At 44.5% G+C, this 16,950-nt stretch overlaps 1 protein-coding gene across 1 annotated transcript in view; it reads left to right on the forward strand.

Moving 5' to 3' along the window:
- LOC102012694 (solute carrier organic anion transporter family member 5A1) overlaps window positions 1-15,969 on the forward strand; it is a gene marked incomplete at its 3' end in the record, with an annotated part of 31,116 nt that extends 15,147 nt beyond the window's left edge. The window contains 3 exon segments of the mRNA XM_013518225.1: window positions 11,600-11,759; window positions 13,734-13,975; window positions 15,905-15,969. Coding sequence (XP_013373679.1) covers window positions 11,600-11,759; window positions 13,734-13,975; window positions 15,905-15,969 — 467 coding nt within the window.
- Window positions 15,970-16,950: the final 981 nt, after the last annotated feature.

Raw genomic sequence — 16,950 nt, forward strand, 5'->3', positions numbered from 1 at the left:
TCCAACCAAAGACACATCACGTCAGCGCCTTTTCCCCGCTTTTATTTTGGTACACGTGTGCACCCTTCCAGGGCTTCTTACACATGAAACACGCTGAATGCACATTTCCATTTTTCTCTGTTTCATATTCAGCACAGAGCTTTGTACGTAGCCTTTCCTGAGCTTTGTTCTTACGTAATAATACAGCTGGAGAGCTTTGTGTGCCGGTGACAAGGGTACGAAACACAGCTAACACTTGTGCTGTCCCTACTGCCTGCCAAACTCTCTTATTTACATACATTCACCCGGGAATCCTCACAACAACCCTGTCAGGACAGTGCTGCTGGTGACCTAGTTGTACAGATGACAAAACTGAGGTACAGACCACATAGCTTATGTTTAACATTCAACAGCGCCTCTTTCCCTGACCGACTTTCCCTCTGCAGACTAACGGAGCCCATTCTCTGCTCCTGATCGTGTTACTCCTTTTCAGTTCTCTGCAGAGCTCATACCATGTGAAAATATCTTGTTCAAGTATTTGCTTTGCTTTTGACTTGTGCTCTAAATAAGAGCTCCTTGAAAGCAATCAGTGTAGCTGTCTATGTAATAGTTGTGTCCCTGTCGTCGAAACAATGCATGGTGTTTGCTGCATGAAGGCTGGATGGTGCATGGATGGATGACGGATGGAGCGGCGTCTCCACACACTTTGCCCATCCATTGCTTATCTGTGCGCCCTTTTAATTTAGCAGGCATTTTTTTTAACCTTAGGGAAGTTTCCTTCGAGTATTGCATTACTCAGTTTTGCCTGTTCATTTTCCCTGTGTTTTCCAGGACTCCTGCTAATCTGATGTTGGAACTTATGGACTCTGTGTGTTTTATTTATTCTCTGATATTTCATACTTTGTCTTTTTAAACTTTAATTTAATTTGACTTTACTGGTACGCATTTGTAATTCATGCAGTTTACAGTCGCCGTGGGAGCGGTTCAGTGTGCATGCTACAGCTCCTTCTCCTTCCCCTTCCTGCCCGCTCCTCGTCCGGTTCCCCAGTCACCTTCTTCATACCTCATACTGTTTGTCTTAGCACATGTTATGGTTTACGACATTTACATTGATGAGGGCTCTCAGGTTCCTGTACATGGCATAGCTCTACTCCTCTCGATTCCCCTTCCCCTCCCCCTCCCCCCTCTCCTCCTTCCCTGGGTCGTTTCCCTAGTGTACCAAATCTGTCCCCGTTGTTCCCTCCTACCCATCTTTTACATTTTCTTTGTCTGTGCTTTGCCTCACTCAAATGAAGGATACCACGTGGTTTTCAAGCTCGTGTGACTGGTTTATTTCACTCAACATTGTGTTTTCCAAGTGTATCCATTTTCCTACAAATGCTTCAGATTTGCCGTTCTTCACAGCTGAGTGGTATTCTGGTATATATAGATACAGTGCCACGTTTCTCTGCCCAGTCATCTGTTGATGGGTACACAGGCTGCTTCTAGGATTTAGCTGTTAGGAATCGTGCTGCTATAACATTGGTACCTAAGCATCATTGTAGTATGATGGCTTAAACTCTCCGGAGAAGAGACACCTAGCAGGGGGATAGCTGGGTCGTATGACATTTCTAATTTCAATTCTTTGACAAATCTCCATACTGATTTCCATAGTGGTTGTACTAATTTACATTCCCACCATCGATATAGGAGGGTTCCTTTTTCACCACAGCCTTGCCAGCATTTGCTATTGTTTGATTTTCTAAAGATGCTATTCTTTCTGGGGTAAGATAGAACCTTAGTGCTCTTTTAATTTGCATTTCTCTAATGGCCAGAGATGTTGAATATTTTTTCATAATTTGTTGGCCATCTGTCTTTCTTTCTCTGTGAAGGGTCTGTTCATTTCTCTAGTGCATTTTCTGATGGATCTTTAGTTGTAGGTGTTTTAATTTTTTTGAGTTCTTTATATATTCTAGTTATTAGTCCTTTGCCTGTTGAGTAGCTGGCAAGCATCTTTCCCTCATTCTGTAGGCTGTCTCTTTACTGGTTGAATCTTTTTCTATGAGAGCTTTTTCCAAACCTTGTTTTCTATTGTTTATGTAAGTTTTTATTTTGAGGATAATATTTTCTTTGTTGAATTTTGAATGTTCTCTTTTTATAGCATCCCAATGTTGTTTTAGAGAGTGTTATTTTCTCAACTCTTTCTCTGCATGCAATTAGAATTTTTTTATTGTTTTATATCTTATGTCTTATCGTTTGGTTTTATGGGTCAACTTTTTATTTATTTTTTTCTGGGCTTTGCAGGTTGACAGCACTCAGTCTAGCATCTCTCAGGGCATGTCCTTCTCCTCCTTCACCCCAAATATAAGAATGAGGGTGTTTGCTTCTGAGTTGTCAATGCCAGAGTAGAAGCTTAGCTTTATTAATTTTTTTCTATTAGTTTATTTATTTATTTTAATTAATTTTATTGGTACTTGTATATATACATATTAATAACATTCATCATATAGAATTTGTATCTATATGTGATATATCTTGATTCTTCTTTTTTTCCAATCCCTTCCTCTCCTTATTTACCAAAGCTTTGTTTCCATTTTTCCTTTCTCTTCTCTTTTTTTCTTTCCTCTTCCCCTGACTCCCCAATTCCCCTCCCCATCGGAGCACTTTCATCCTATTTCACAATACTATTATACATTTTGGTCCTTATGTACACTTCTGGTTTCTCACACCAGAGAAAGCATGTGGTATTTGAACATGTGTCCAATTTATTTCACTTAAGAATTCTGTCTCCAGGTATACCCACTTATCTAGAATTTTAGTATATGTGCTGCTGAATTGAGCACCATCCACTTATCTAGAAATGGCTGACGTTTATCCTTCTTTATGGCAGAGTAGTACTCCATTGTACCACATCTTCTTTATCTGTCCATTGGCTGATGGGCATTTGGGCTGTTAATTTTTTCCAGTTTCTTAGAGAAGAACTTTCTGATGAATCTCTGGACCCTGAATTGGAACCAGGGTGGTGTAAGATGAGAATGGAAAGACCTGTCCATGTGGTTTCTCTCCCTCTGACCCCCAGGGAGGTCCACAATATTTCACCCATGTCCCTCTGTTACCTGTCACATCTGCAGACTCGAGCTCTCATCTGTGCAGATTCCTGTGGGCAGCTGGCTCCTCATCCTGCAGAGTACCCTTTGCACGTGAACGGGTTCCTGTCTCCTCACCATCTCAGAAAACAGGGTGTCTCTCTTTCCCTTGCTCTGTGCTGTGTGACTTTATTCTTTTTAATCCTTCTCTTTTCAGTTTGTTCTCAGAAGGGACAGGAGGCAGTTTCAGTTACCTTACCTGCTGTGAAGCTGTGAGTCCCTTATGGTTTAGATCGAAAAGGTCCACAGTCACCTGCGTTCAGAGGTAGAAGACAGTTGGGTCAGGAGGTCTCTGCCCTCCTCCGTGGATTCATCCCCCACAAGGTCGGAATTCAATGGTGCTACTGGGCTGTCGGAAACAGGAAGTGGGGCCTAGTGCAAGGGAGAGGCTCATGGGAGTGTGACCTCTGGGGACCGCGTCTCCTCCGGCCCTCCCTCTCTGGCTCCTTCCCCATGTCTGTGCTTCCTGGCTACCCTGAGGTGAGGAGCCTTCCTCCACCTCAGCCTCCAGCCGTGGTTCTCTGCTTCATCTCAGGCCGCGGTTTTGGAACCGGGTGACCACGGACCGAAGCCTCTGAAACTGAGCCGAGGCAACCTTCCTTCCTGTAGTTGTTTATGCCAGTTACTTTGCGCAGCAGTGCAAAGCGGACTAACACATTCCCTCATGATTTTTAAAGCTCTTGCTGCACGCTACACCTGTCCTGCTGATCCTGACTCAACGGCTTCTGCACTCTCCTAGCACTACTGGGAGGAAATTATATAACTGTGCTGATTGGCTCCATTACAAATGTATGAATTCCAATCTTAGCAGAGCTCATCTTTGCTGAGTAATCCATTTACTTAGCCCTGGTTGGGTTCCTCCCCAGGCTTATAATGATGATTCCTTTTCAGTTTTTTTTTTTCTTTTTTATTCCCTTCCCTCAATTCCTTTGTTTTTCCCTAGTTTTGTTTCTTAGTGGACAACCATTTCCATGTTAGTGAGAAAATGGAGTTACCACGAAGGAACTCTCTAAATTTCCTGTTTCTCTTCTTCAAACTTTTTCTCCAAGACCATAATATTTCAAAGGCAAGTGCTGGCTCCACTGTTATCTAGCTGTGGGACCCAGCAAAAGAAAATCGCCTAATATATTTGTGACTTGTTCTTCCTGTATGTGTGTTGCTGATACTATCAATCTCTCCTAATTACAAATATAATAAATGTGTATAGTTGAAAAATACAGCAGGGTAAAAAAGGCGGGCATTGTCTCTGTCATCCTCACCTCCATGTAAAGCATTTAGACATTTTACATGCTTATAGCTTTGATTATATAGAGTTTGGGGAATTTTTTTGTGAGACAGGGTCTCACTGTGCAGTTCAGGCTGACTTTGAGCTCACTTTGTAGCTGAGGCTGGCCTCAAACTTGCAACGATCCTCCTGCTTCAGCCTCCCAAGTGTTGGGATTACAGGAGTGCGCCACCACGCCTGGCTTGGGGAATGTCTTTATATCTCCTGTCACACAGTTCAGCACTCAGAATGTACTGAAACAAAGTTGTTTTTTTTTTCTTTTAACTTTTTGTTTTTCTTCTCTGATGGATCATGTCCAGCCACTGTGTTATTTCCTTTAAGACATGAGTGAAGGTCAGGAATCAACCTCTGCTCAGGGCTGTCACTGGAATCATATTGCTGATCCTCCTAAGAACTTGATGTAAACATCTTAATTATCTGAACCCATGATAAACGGCACGCCTCTTCTCCCTGGATTATAATTAGCCAAGAAAAAGCCACCTAATAAGGGGTACGAGGCACGCCCACAGGATCTAGTTGTGCTAGTATTTGCAGTCTGCCTTCAATGAAGTTTATGAATCAGGGAAAGAAAAAGCCAGTTTCCATGGAGAATTTCCCTGGCTCCCCAACTGCTTCTTGGAAGACAGTCCGAGAATTAATTAGTATAAACAACTTTCAGTGGCGCCACCGCACAGGCCCGCCACTTTTAGAGTGTGAAGAAAAATGGGATCCTTTCTCCACAGAGGCTGTAAGCTACGTTTGAGCTTTGCTCTCCCGGCTGGGTTCTGTTCCGCAGCGCAGCCTGCTCAGTGGCACGCGGCTGCCTGCCTACTAAAATTTGTTTCTGTTCTGCATGAACTTAAGGCTTGTATGTTGGTATTTGTTTCTCTTATGAGGTCAGTGAAGAGAAAAATGAAGGAATGTAAGTGAACAGGGAATCTTCGTTAGGCGCCTGGCTCAGGGATGGTGATTGGCACTTGTGTATGACTTCATGTTAAGTTGCTCCCAGGTACGTATTGTTATGCCATTTCAGTGACGGAAGCTGAAGCTTAGAGATTAAGTGATTTCCCAAAGGCGTCCATTCATGCAGAGTGGGACTTCACACCTGGATTACCTGTCTCAGTTTGTGCTTTTCCTGAACACCACCCTGAGGTTCTGTTTTACTTTCCGTACTTCAAATGGGCGCACTTGTGCCCACGCCATCTCTTACTAGTCAAGCTGTGGAGGAGGCTGTTTCTGCCCTTGCCAGTTTTCTAGTGTTCAGGACAGCTGAATGGAGGCACAGAGCTAAGTGAGCATCTCTGCTGCATTGACTCGGAGGCTCTCAAATCAGGCCGGAGTTTCCCCTTGGACTTGTCACCACAAGCTGAGTGAGTGGAGGCAGGTTACTTAGCTTTCCTGTGTGTGGTTCCTACATTATTCGGATGTGGGTACTGACAGAGTTTGTCTCGTTACGTTGATGTAAGGATTACATTAAAGTGCATGGTAAATTCTTTATCCTCTTCTTCTTTTCCTTTTCTCCTTTACGATGCTGGGGTTTGAACCCCATGCCTGGAGCATGCTGGCCAAGTCCTCTACCTCTGAGCCACGTCTCCAGCCCTTTGTGACTCGGTTTCTTTGAACTCAAGTAAGCTTAACAACCTTAAAGTTTGTGTGAGGGCTCCAGGTTCAGTTGTGTGGTCTTTTCTCACCTGATAGGACGTAATGGCTGATACTTTTTTGTGTCACTTGCTCATGAGCCACCTAACTGCCCAGGATGGGTTTGGAATGTGTTAGGAGGGTGAATTTTCTGGAGGACCCAACAGGGTTGCCATATTTTTGTGGAGAGAACCTGATGTGTTATTAGTGGTTCCCTTAAAGAATTCAGACTTGATAGTCAACATGTGGAAATGATCTAAATGTCCAAGAGAGGTGAGCCGATGTGTGGATAAAGAACATCGGATACACACACACACACACACACACACAGTGGGATACTGTTCAGCCTTACGTAGGGGACTCTGCAATATACAATAATTGAGATGAACCTTGAGAACATTCTGTCACAGAATGACTGAAACAGCCAGTCACAGAAAGACAATTGCTGCCTGATTGAGGTATCTAAAGGTGTCTAAAGTAGTCAGATTCGTAGACTGAAGGAATAGAATGCTGGCCGCCAGGTTCTGAGGGAAGGTAAATGGGAATTACTAATTGAGAGATGTAAAGTTTTAGTCCAGCACAATAAGCGAAGTCTAGAAATGTATTACACACCATTAAGCCTAGAGTCAGCAATAATGAATTCTATGCTTAGATTTGTTAAGTGGTGGGTTGGGGGTGCAGAGGGTGTGCTTAGCACACGACACCCCTGGGGTCAATCTCCTTACAAAAAAATCATAGTAAGTGTTCTAATCACAATAAGATAAAAATTTAAAAAGGAAACTCCAGATTTGAGGATCCGATGAGTTTTCATTTTGAAAGATCTGAGAAACTATGGCTAATTTCCTGGTTCATTTCCAACTCAAGCAATTATACCCCCCGCACCCACCATTTCCCTGCGGTTTTAATTAGGAAGTGTGGTTGGCCTCTCCCCGTGTGGCTGCTGAGTTGTGTTTAACGCAAGTATATCCTAGTCGTCCTACGGCCAAAAGAGCTGGCATTTAATATGAAAAGTGCAACATTAGTGTTTTCACATAAATACATTATGTGATATAAGTTATTCTTTCTCCTGCTAGAGAGATCATGAGAAACTGAACGTGTAAATAAGAATTGAAATGGATAACAGGTATTGTGAAGTAGGGAGAAATTGTTCAAAAGGAAAGAGTAACTAGGGAAGGGGAGGAGGAAATGAAGGAAGGGAAAAGAAATAAAATGAGAAAAGAAGGGTAGAATGGAAACCCACTTTCTAAAAAAGGAGGGAAAAAGACACTGAAGTGGGGAGGGAATGGAGAAAAAAAGAAGCATCAAGATATACCATGGACAGGTACAAATTCCCTGTGATCAATGTGATTAATATATATATCTAAATTGTACCAATAAACTCAGTGGAAAAATAAGTTATTATTTTTAGTAAAATTTACTGATCCTCACTTTAGCTTTTCTTCAAATAATTTCTAAAAACTGAATTAGATCTGATGTCCATGTACAGAATTTCTAGCCAGTACTGTGTCTTGATAAGTCATTTAATAGTTCTAACTTTATTACCTTTCATTTATCAACTGTCATGTCTTTGAACTTAAAGTAAAATTTATTCTATATCATCATCTAGTTTTGTGACTTCAGATACTAGGCCAAAAGCTTGAGAGAGCTTCCTGTCAGGAAAGAACAATTTTCTGTGCAGGGCAATGAGTTGGACAGGACGATCCACCAAGTCCCAGCCAGCTCCGGGTTGCAGAGTTTGCAGGTTTCTCCCGTGGGTCTGCCCCCTGGTGTTCAGGAGGTATGCAGGATGGGCACAGCTGCGAAGTGTCCCCTGGCCTCAGCTTCTCACAGAGGCCTCTTGTGCACCGTGCCACACTGAGAGAGTGGCCGAGCCCTGCCAGGCGGCCAGCGTTTCTGGTCAGGGCACTCCTCGTCTCCTTGCCGCTGGTCTCTTCCCTGCGTCTCACGGACTGCTTGATCTACTGAAGCTTTTTTTTTTTTTTTTTTAACTACTTAGATCTTTTGGCATGTACAACATTTACAGTTTTTGCTTATCATGGATATTAGTAATTTCCTTATTATACATATTATCAATTTTCAAGGAAATTGCTGAAATTTAGAGGGAGACTTTTAAAATAAAAAAGTAATTTAAAAAAGAACTCTTTTTTGTTATTAAGTATCAGTTTGAGCCGGGTGTGGTGGCGCACGCCTGTAATCCCAGCACTTGGGAGGCTGGGGCAGGAGGGTTGCGAGTTCGAGGCCAGCCTGGGCTACAAAGTGAGCTCAAGGCCCGCCTGAACTGCATAGCGAGACCCTGTCTCAAAAAAAGACAAAAAAAAAAAAGTATCAGTTTGAATAAACATTGATACTTAGTTGGTATTATCTTTTCTTCTTAGTCTCTCTCTCTCTTTCTCTTTTTTTGTGTGTTCTGTCCAGGGTTGGTTTTCTTTAGGCCTCAGTAACTGAGGACATATATTTTTTTTTATTTTTAATTTTAAAGAGAATGAAAAAAATAATAAGAAACTTTAGAAATGATACAGAGTTTCACAAAACAAGATGGTAGGAATTCAGCAGTGATTGTTCTATTGCGTATTGTTGTCTTCAAATTAGTTGTTTAGATTACCAGATATAAGCATGCAAAATTGGTCAGAAAAATTAAGCAGTAATTGTTCCTATCAATAAACCAGTAGAAATCAGCAGTACAATTGTCTTAGCTATCCTGTGTATACATATATGTATATTTTTCCCTTCCTGCTTTCTTTTTTATTCCTCTTTTCCCTCATCCCAGTTGTTCTTTCCTTTTGAGCAGTTTCTTTCTCTTTTACAATATCTACTGTAATACTTATCTGGCAGGGGAGAAACCATGACCACAATATCTATTGTGCCTTTTGGATTTTATTTACTCTTTCAGTTTCTCACACTAGGGAGACAATAGAATGTTTACACATGTGAGTCTGGTTTATTTCACTTATGAGTATGGTCTCTAGTTGCATCCATTTACCTATAAAAGCCTCAAGTTTATCTTTCTTTATAGCTGCGTAGTACTCCACTGTATAAAAATACCACATCTCTTTATCCATCCCACTCATAGTTTCCTGTTTTTTATTGTTTTGTTTTGTTTTTGGTTTTTCTCCAGTACTGGGAACCGAACTCACGACCTTGCACTTGCCAGGCAGGCGCTTTTGCCGCTGAGCTAAATCCCCAGCCCCTCCTGTTTTTTAAATTAGCAAGTTTACTACCTAATCAGAGATCCTCTTTACCTCTCTAGCTCTGGAATTCCACAGTTTTTGTAGTAAGATATTATCTCTGACTCTCAGGCCTGCAGTTTGGACTGCGCACTTGCAAAGCATTGCCTTGTGAGCCCACGTGCTTGGCTGACGTTACCCTTGCACGGACTCACGGGTTCACAAGAGCAGCCCGTTTGAAAGGCCACCTTGCCGTCCATTCGTTGGAAGGTGGCGCCTGGCCCCTTGCCCGGGGTCAGCGCAGTGTACAGTACCCGGCCCTGGTGCACTCGATGTTCCCGCCAGGGGTTCATTTCTGGTTAAGGAGCGATTCCTTTGTCTTACTCAGATTTAAGCCCTTGCACACGTATTAGCATCCAGCCTGTTTTCTGGAAATGGACGATGAGCAAACAAGACACAGTCTTCTAAGAGCATCTCTTTTTAAAGCAGCACAGTGCGAAGGACGAACTGTGGAGCATGTGAGCAGCTTCCTCTTTAGTTCCCCACTCACTTTTCCCGTAGCGACTCCCCATGAATGGACACTTCCTTTCACTGCTATCCTTATTTGTTGCCTGAATTAATTTTCTTCGAGCTTCTCCTGTAGTTATCATTTCTTTGTAGCGGACACCATGACATTAAGAGAAAAGCACACATGACCAAGGGTGCCCTGAGACTGCTTCCTGAATTCAGAGAAGCTTTTGTCCTCCTGCAGTCAGTGAGCTTCGAGCATCTGTTGGTTTTTCCTTAGGTTCCGTCCCTCGAGTGGACCTGTTCTTAAAGGACAGACGCTTGGAACCTGTAGCTGTCGTACATGAAAGCAAAGCATGCTGTTAATAGGAAATGCCAGGGAACCTCCAAACTGCAGGAACAATAGCCATTGGTATGGTCTGAAGCCTGTCATTTTCAGTGAGTAAGCATGTGGACATATAAAAGCCCTTTAATTGGGGAAGCACTTTTTTTACACAGCGAGCACTTTTCATGTGACGGCAGTTAACACAGCGCTAATCAGCTTCACAGTGAATCACTTGGCTTCTTAACCTTCCATTTCCTCATCTGTAGCCCGAAGTAGCTGGTCTAGAATGTGGTACTTGGTCTGCACCGCATCCTCAGCACTATCGATATCTGGTCCAGATAACTCTCCCTCCGGGGGCAGGGACCGTCCTATGCACTGAGTGACGTGTGGCAGGGCCTCTGGCCTCTGGCCCAGATGCAGTAGCTCCCCCTTCACTGTGAAAACTGAGACTGTCTCCTAACAGTGCCAGATACCCCCGGGAGGCAGAGCTGCCCACTGAGGAACATCGGTCTAGAATTATATTACACACATCCAAACTTTAAAATGTTTCGATACTAAGAGCTTGTGAGCATAAGGATTATCAACGTCTTGTGGTAAGTATTTCTCTGCTGAATGACGTGAAGGAAGAAGAGTTTGACTTGGGCCTTTTTGGAAGGCGTTAATGTTGTTTAGAATTTGTTTCCTCGCTGAGTCGTGAAGGCCCTTTTAGTAAAGTGTGGGAGAAGTCAGGAGAGCAAAGCCTTGGGAACAAGCAGCACTCTGTGAGGTGAGAGCCTGTGGCTGAGACGAGCCGCACTGGTGCACAAGCGCCACTGATACGGTCTTTGAGACAGATCCTGGCGCGGTAACGGACATTCTAGCATAGTTGTTGAGTGGGTGGATTACGGATGGATGGATGAGTGAAGGATCTGCTTTCGCTAATACCTTTAGCTTTACATAGTATTCTATCAGTGATGCATAAAAATGATGACAGGCCTGGGCCTGGTGATGCACGCCTGTAATCCCAGTACTCTGGAGGCTGAGGCAGGAGGATTGCTGCAAGTGTGAGGCCAGCCTGGGCTACATGGTGAGATCTTGTCTCAAAAAAAAATTGGGGAACAGTGACAAAATAAAAAAAGCCACGACTACGCACAGCATGGAGTCATATCTGTTCCTCTGTGGGTCCCCCATGTACCCGTCTGCCTGTGCTCTTCACCGCCATTTTATGCTTCTCCCCCCAAGCCTGTGTCCTTTCTTACCTTTCTCCCTCTTTGTAATTGTTGGCTGAATTAGTTTTCTTAGGAGTTTCCATATTGTACCATTTCTTTGCATCAGGCACCATGGCCTTGTGGTAAAACAAAACCCACCACATGTGACTGCGGCCCCTCAGCCATATGTGCTCACAGTGACGCCGCTGATTTGGTGCTGTCAAGTATTTTCTCTATATTACGGCACAAGAGGTTTTGGTATGAAGTCATAAAAATAACTGGCGAGTTATGGCATCATAGCTCTGTTTATTGGAATATCTTCTCTAAAACGGATGAATCGCTGTCAAGATTATTTCTCTGAGTTCACTTTTAACGTATACTGCTGACAACTTTCTTCTTTTCTTTCGCAGACCTTCTCTGACCATGCCCCACAGGAACCTGACGGGAAGCTGCAATGTCAATTGTGGTTGTAGAATACACGAGTACGAGCCAGTGTGTGGGTCGGATGGGATTACATACTTTAACCCTTGTCTGGCTGGCTGCATGAATAGTGGCAATCTTAGCACTGGGGTGCGTATTCTTCCTAAAGTCCTCTTCTGGTGTTAATCCAGTATCTTGTAGCAAGGATGTGAGTGAATTTGTGTGCAACCAAGGTGATTTCTGTCCTCCTTTTCAAGGGATTCCAAATAACCTTCTCAGTACCTCTGACAGATGCCTAGCGGGAAGGCAGTCATGCAGTGCTATCAATTTTTGCCAGGGGTGACAAAAAATGATGCATTTGTGCGTGGAGATCTGGCTTCACTTCGGCCCTCTCCTAGTTTGTATGTCGAGCCAACTCGGTGAAACTCGAGAAGGCTGGGCTCCACCTTTTCCATCTGATCCTCTGGCAGAGCCCTTGTAATGGACTGAAGGTCAAGGTGACCGCAGTTGTGCTGATAGAAGAGCCTAGGAAAACACCTCCCTGGTTGGAGTCCAGGAAGGTGGGCAGTGGTCATTTTTTTGTAAACTAGCAGTTCCATTCAACCTTTATTTGAACCTTTCAGAGTAAAGATATTTCTGTCAATTCAAGAATAGGCTATTTTGAGAACTCTCTTCCCTGTGAATTATAAGTAGGCTGTAATACTATGGGAAGAGGTTTGCATATCCTACTCCATTCTCGGTTGATCCTGGTTTAAGTCTCTGCATAAGAATAGGTTATAGGCGGTTACCTTAATTAAAAGGTTAATATGCATCTGCTGGCTCTGCGCAGGAGTTAGGGTGTGACACCACTGACTGGATGTTTTAGAGATGCCAGTTTTGATTCTGAGATTGAAACTAGAGCGATAAATTAGAGCTGGAGATCTAGCTCAGTGGCACAGTGCCTGCCTGTCAAGCACGAGGTCCTGAGTTCGATTCCCGGTACCAAAGAGGGGGTGCTGGGCCTGTGGCTCAGTGCTAGAGTTCTTGCTTTGCATGCCCAAGGCCCTGGGTTCAATCCCCATCACCACGAAAAAAGAAGAATGATAAATTGAGAATTCCTGTGGCGAGCTCCTGCGTGAGAGGGCATGCTGAGACAGAATGAGAGTTCTCTTGCAAGTGGGCTGGCCCTCTGGGGCACGGTGCTCGTTCTTTGAATCCCAGCAGAGACGGCGAAACAGGGGCCAGCCTCACCCGTGCGCACTGCTTCTCTCAGTGGGCCCCGTGAGAACCAGCTCAGTCGGTTTCCATTCAGTGCTAACCAGGCCACGACGGAGTGGCAGGCTCTGCATCCGCCAGCTCGTTTTGCTGTTGCGTAGGTAACGCCAAGTGAAGTTTCCTTTTTCACGTTTGCATTTGCTTTCGGTGGGAATTTTGGTAGTTCATTAAGAAGATTTGGTCTCCTTTGCTCTTCCATTTCTGCAGTCCCTTCGGACAAAACTTGGCACAGCAGTAGGGAGTCACGGATGTTTTGCTGCAGAAAGGGGAGAGTGATTTGGGGCTCAGCAATGTTTCCAGACAGCCGAACTGTGTAGGGCGCAAGAGCAGCACAGGGCAAGAGCCGCCGTCACCACCCCTGAATTACATCCCCAGGGCGGGTGGCGATGCATCTGCAGGGCGGAGGCCTCCGGGCCATTAAACAGGCACTAATGCTGGGGCGGTCATCACACTCGTGTTCTGGGCCTTGGGTGTGTCCAGGGTGCTGCCGGTTCATCTGGAGAGTAGGACTGAGCCAGGTACTTAGCGGGCTATGCAGAGAAGTGTGGTGAACCAGACGAAACTGAGTGGAGCCTGTTTCTGAGGACTGAACCGGAGAACCCAAGAGTTCCGTGGTAATCAAAGCACCATATACATTTATCACCCAAAATGAGCAGCCGTAGGTGGATGTCATAGAAATATGGAGCGTTCCTCCAGAAAGTCTCAGTTTAATTCATTTTGACCAGGTCCCTTCCGGTCATCAGTGAGGGCGATGTTTTTGGTAAAATTTTTGCCATTTTGCAATACTGCAGTTATTTTAGAGCGCGCTTCCTTTCTCTTGCTATTCCTGTGCCGCATTTTGCTTTTGATTGTCTGTATTTTGCCGCTTAGATTCGGAATTACACGGAATGCACCTGCGTCCAGAGCCGCCAAGTGATCACCCCGCCCACCGTGGGCCAGCGCGGCCAGCTCCGCGTGGTCATAGTCAAAACGTATCTCAACGAGAACGGCTATGCCGTGTCGGGGAAGTGCAAGCGGACGTGCAACACGCTCATCCCCTTCTTAGTGTTCTTGTTCATTGTCACCTTCATCACGGCGTGTGCCCAGCCGTCAGCCATCATAGTCACGCTCAGGTGAGAGCCGCGTCACTTCTGGGGGTGATGTTGGGACCTTGCTGTTCCTGAGGTCTCTGCCCTACGAGGTTGGACTTCAGGAGCTGGAAACCCTCTGTGTGAGCTGTGAGAAGCCAGACCCCGGCGGAGGGCAGGAAGTAATTTGGCAAAGTTGCTAAATCACGCGCACTGCAGAAGCTGTTATCTCCTACCTCGCCGAGAGTTAGTACCGTCCCTTCAGGATCCCGTGATCATTTGTGCTGGGCCTGCATTTCACAATGCTGAGTTCATTCATTTTACGCTCGTCTGAAATTTTGGAGTTGGATCAAGGAAAGGTAGATGGGATAATGTGATTTATTTATTTATTTTTTTTACGTAGGCTGTGCTTTCCTTGCTGTATTATATTATCCCGTTTGGGTTTTTCAATTTATGGGAGAACGTGGCAGCTACTTTTGTTCAGCTGAAAATGTTGATGCCGCCACATTCAGATCACCGTGCTGGTGTTTGCCGTGAAGGTTTCGGGGGCAGAGGCAGGAGCAGGCGGTGGTGAAACACAGGGTTATACACTGCGGCCTTTGGGGGCGAGGTTCATGCAGTGAGGGTGCGGGGAAGGGAGTCGGCCTTTACTTCTCCAGCTCCTCGGACCCTCACAGCTGTGCGCCCCTGGCAGGAGTCACTGCTTAGTGAGCGTGGGTGGTGGCACCAGGTCGTCCTGGCTGCTGTCCTACTGGGTGCTGAGGCGGACATTTCCCAGCAAAGCTGCTCCTTGGCAGTACCATGAAGCACAGGAAGAGTATGCTGGTTTGTTTGCTACATTTGTCCGTCTGCAGCTATTTATGGATTGACAACGATGTGCAGAGCCAGGCAAATTGCTATGAAACATAAAGGGTTTGGGGACAAGACAACAAGGGTGCTGGTCCTCGGAAATGTTTTCCATTGTATATGTAGAACCCTAGGATAAGGCATGTCATTATTTTGTTCGTCTTGCATGGTGTGTCATTATGTTGCCCAGGCTGGCCTCAAATCCTGGGCTCCAGGATCCTCCCCCCAGCCTGCTGAGTAGCTGGAACTAGGGGTACACATCACTGTGCCCCGATCACCACTTAAAAAGCTGTGTGAGCCATTAATAATTTTACTCCTTTAATAATCTAATGCTTTGCACTTTGGTTTTACAAGAGATGCTAACTAATCCACCAAAGGGCCACCCATTTTACAGTGTTCAAACATGGCAGTTGACCAGTTGGCTTCTAACTCCCACCCTCAGAAAAGGAGCCCTGCAATCTCTGCTAAGTGCAAAGTCAGTAGGCTGCAGTCTTCCTGCCACCTGGGAATTACTTTAGAAAAGGAAAAATGTGGTTTGAAGGAGTTCATTCTTTCTCTGACTTTTTTTGGGTGAGGGATACCGAATCGAACTCAGGACCTTGCACTTGCCAGGCAGGTGCTGTGCCACTGAGCTGTATCCCTGGCTCTTTCACTGACTTTTGACTTGTTTTTTTAATATAGTTTTTGCTACATTCTTCATGTTTGTTTTTACTCTTCCTATAGTGGGGGAACTGCGGGGGTGATTTCCAGGGACACACCTAGCATTCTGGAAAGTGCCGGCAAAAAGAGAAAGAGGATGCAGTTTTTAAGATAAAACGTTGTGAATTATTTAAAAAAAAAATAGCTCCCAATTAGAGCTATTTCTAAGCCTTTGACCTTCCACTGGTGTTTACGTGGAAGCAATTAGAATTAACTGAATTGTTTTGGTGTCTTCACTGAGGAGATCTCCGTTTTGTTATTTAGCCATCCCCAACTTTGCTTGGCTCGTGTGAGTAACTTCTAGTGAATTAAGCATTATGGCTCAGCGTCCCTGTAAGTCACAGACTGCCTGAAGCAGGCCTGATTTGGCATTTGTTTTCTTGGGGCTGCTATGTAGTAAAAACCTGTTTTTCTTTCCCCACATTGTAGGTCTGTGGAAGACGAAGAGAGACCTTTTGCGCTGGGGATGCAGTTTGTCTTGCTGCGAACACTTGGTAGGTCCCTGAATTTCCAAGTGTTCCTCTTGGTTCTTCCTCTTCACAGCAGCAAATGCTTATTGTCCTTTAGAAAATGCCAGTCAAGTCATTTGTTCCCGTTCACAGCTAGGAATTTACAGGTTTAGGGTGAGGGCACACTTCCTTCTTTTCAGGTTTGAGGTAAAAGCAGACAAGTTACTTCGATGAAACTGAAAAACAAAACTGACTTTGGGTTAGTTTCGTTTTACTGAGAACATAAACTTGGGCAACATTCTCTAGGGAGTTTTATGCAGTAAGAAACATGAAGTCAAGAAATTCAGAGTGGGTTTGTTGTCCTGGCATTTTGGTTACTTTATGGCTTAACATGAAAGTGAGAATCATGGACTCTGATTTTATTTGTGAAAATTTCAGTTTCTTACTTCGTGATAGTAATTTTATTGGACTGAGTGAAAAGCACACCTATCAAGTTTTCTAAGGAAAATGAAATTCTGAAAAGAAAAAAGTGACATGCAGAACTACGCTGCAGGTTTTGCTCAGCAACAAGAAAAGTACATTAGTGTTAATGTCACCGTGAGTGGAGTGCGGGAAGAATAATTTGTTCAAACTTGTGTCACCCGTGAAGGCTTGGGACAATGCACGGGAAGAGCATGTGAAGTGGTCTATCACCTGGATCAATTTCAGTGTATTATTGTTAATTGACTTTTTCATCAACAAGCTTATTTTTTCTTTCTTAAGTGGCAGCTTGTCATTTTTTCAGCTGCTATTTTCTCCCCAGTAATCAGTACTATTGTTAATAGGACCAAAACCGGTTTTCTGGTTCAAATTTGAGGTTGTGAAGGGTGAAACACTTTTAAACGGCACTGTCCTGCCCTTTGAGGTATTGTTCTCTGGAGTTCGCAGTTTGTCATACTTGTGGTTGATGGCTCAGCTCAAGAAAGCATTTTCCAGGGGCTGGGGATTTAGCTCAGCGGCACAGCGCCTGCCTGGCAAGTGCAAGGT

This window comes from Chinchilla lanigera, unplaced genomic scaffold (genome assembly GCF_000276665.1).
Source record: "Chinchilla lanigera isolate Chin_1 unplaced genomic scaffold, ChiLan1.0 scaffold00043, whole genome shotgun sequence".
In the NCBI taxonomy this organism is placed as follows: Eukaryota; Metazoa; Chordata; class Mammalia; order Rodentia; family Chinchillidae; genus Chinchilla; species Chinchilla lanigera.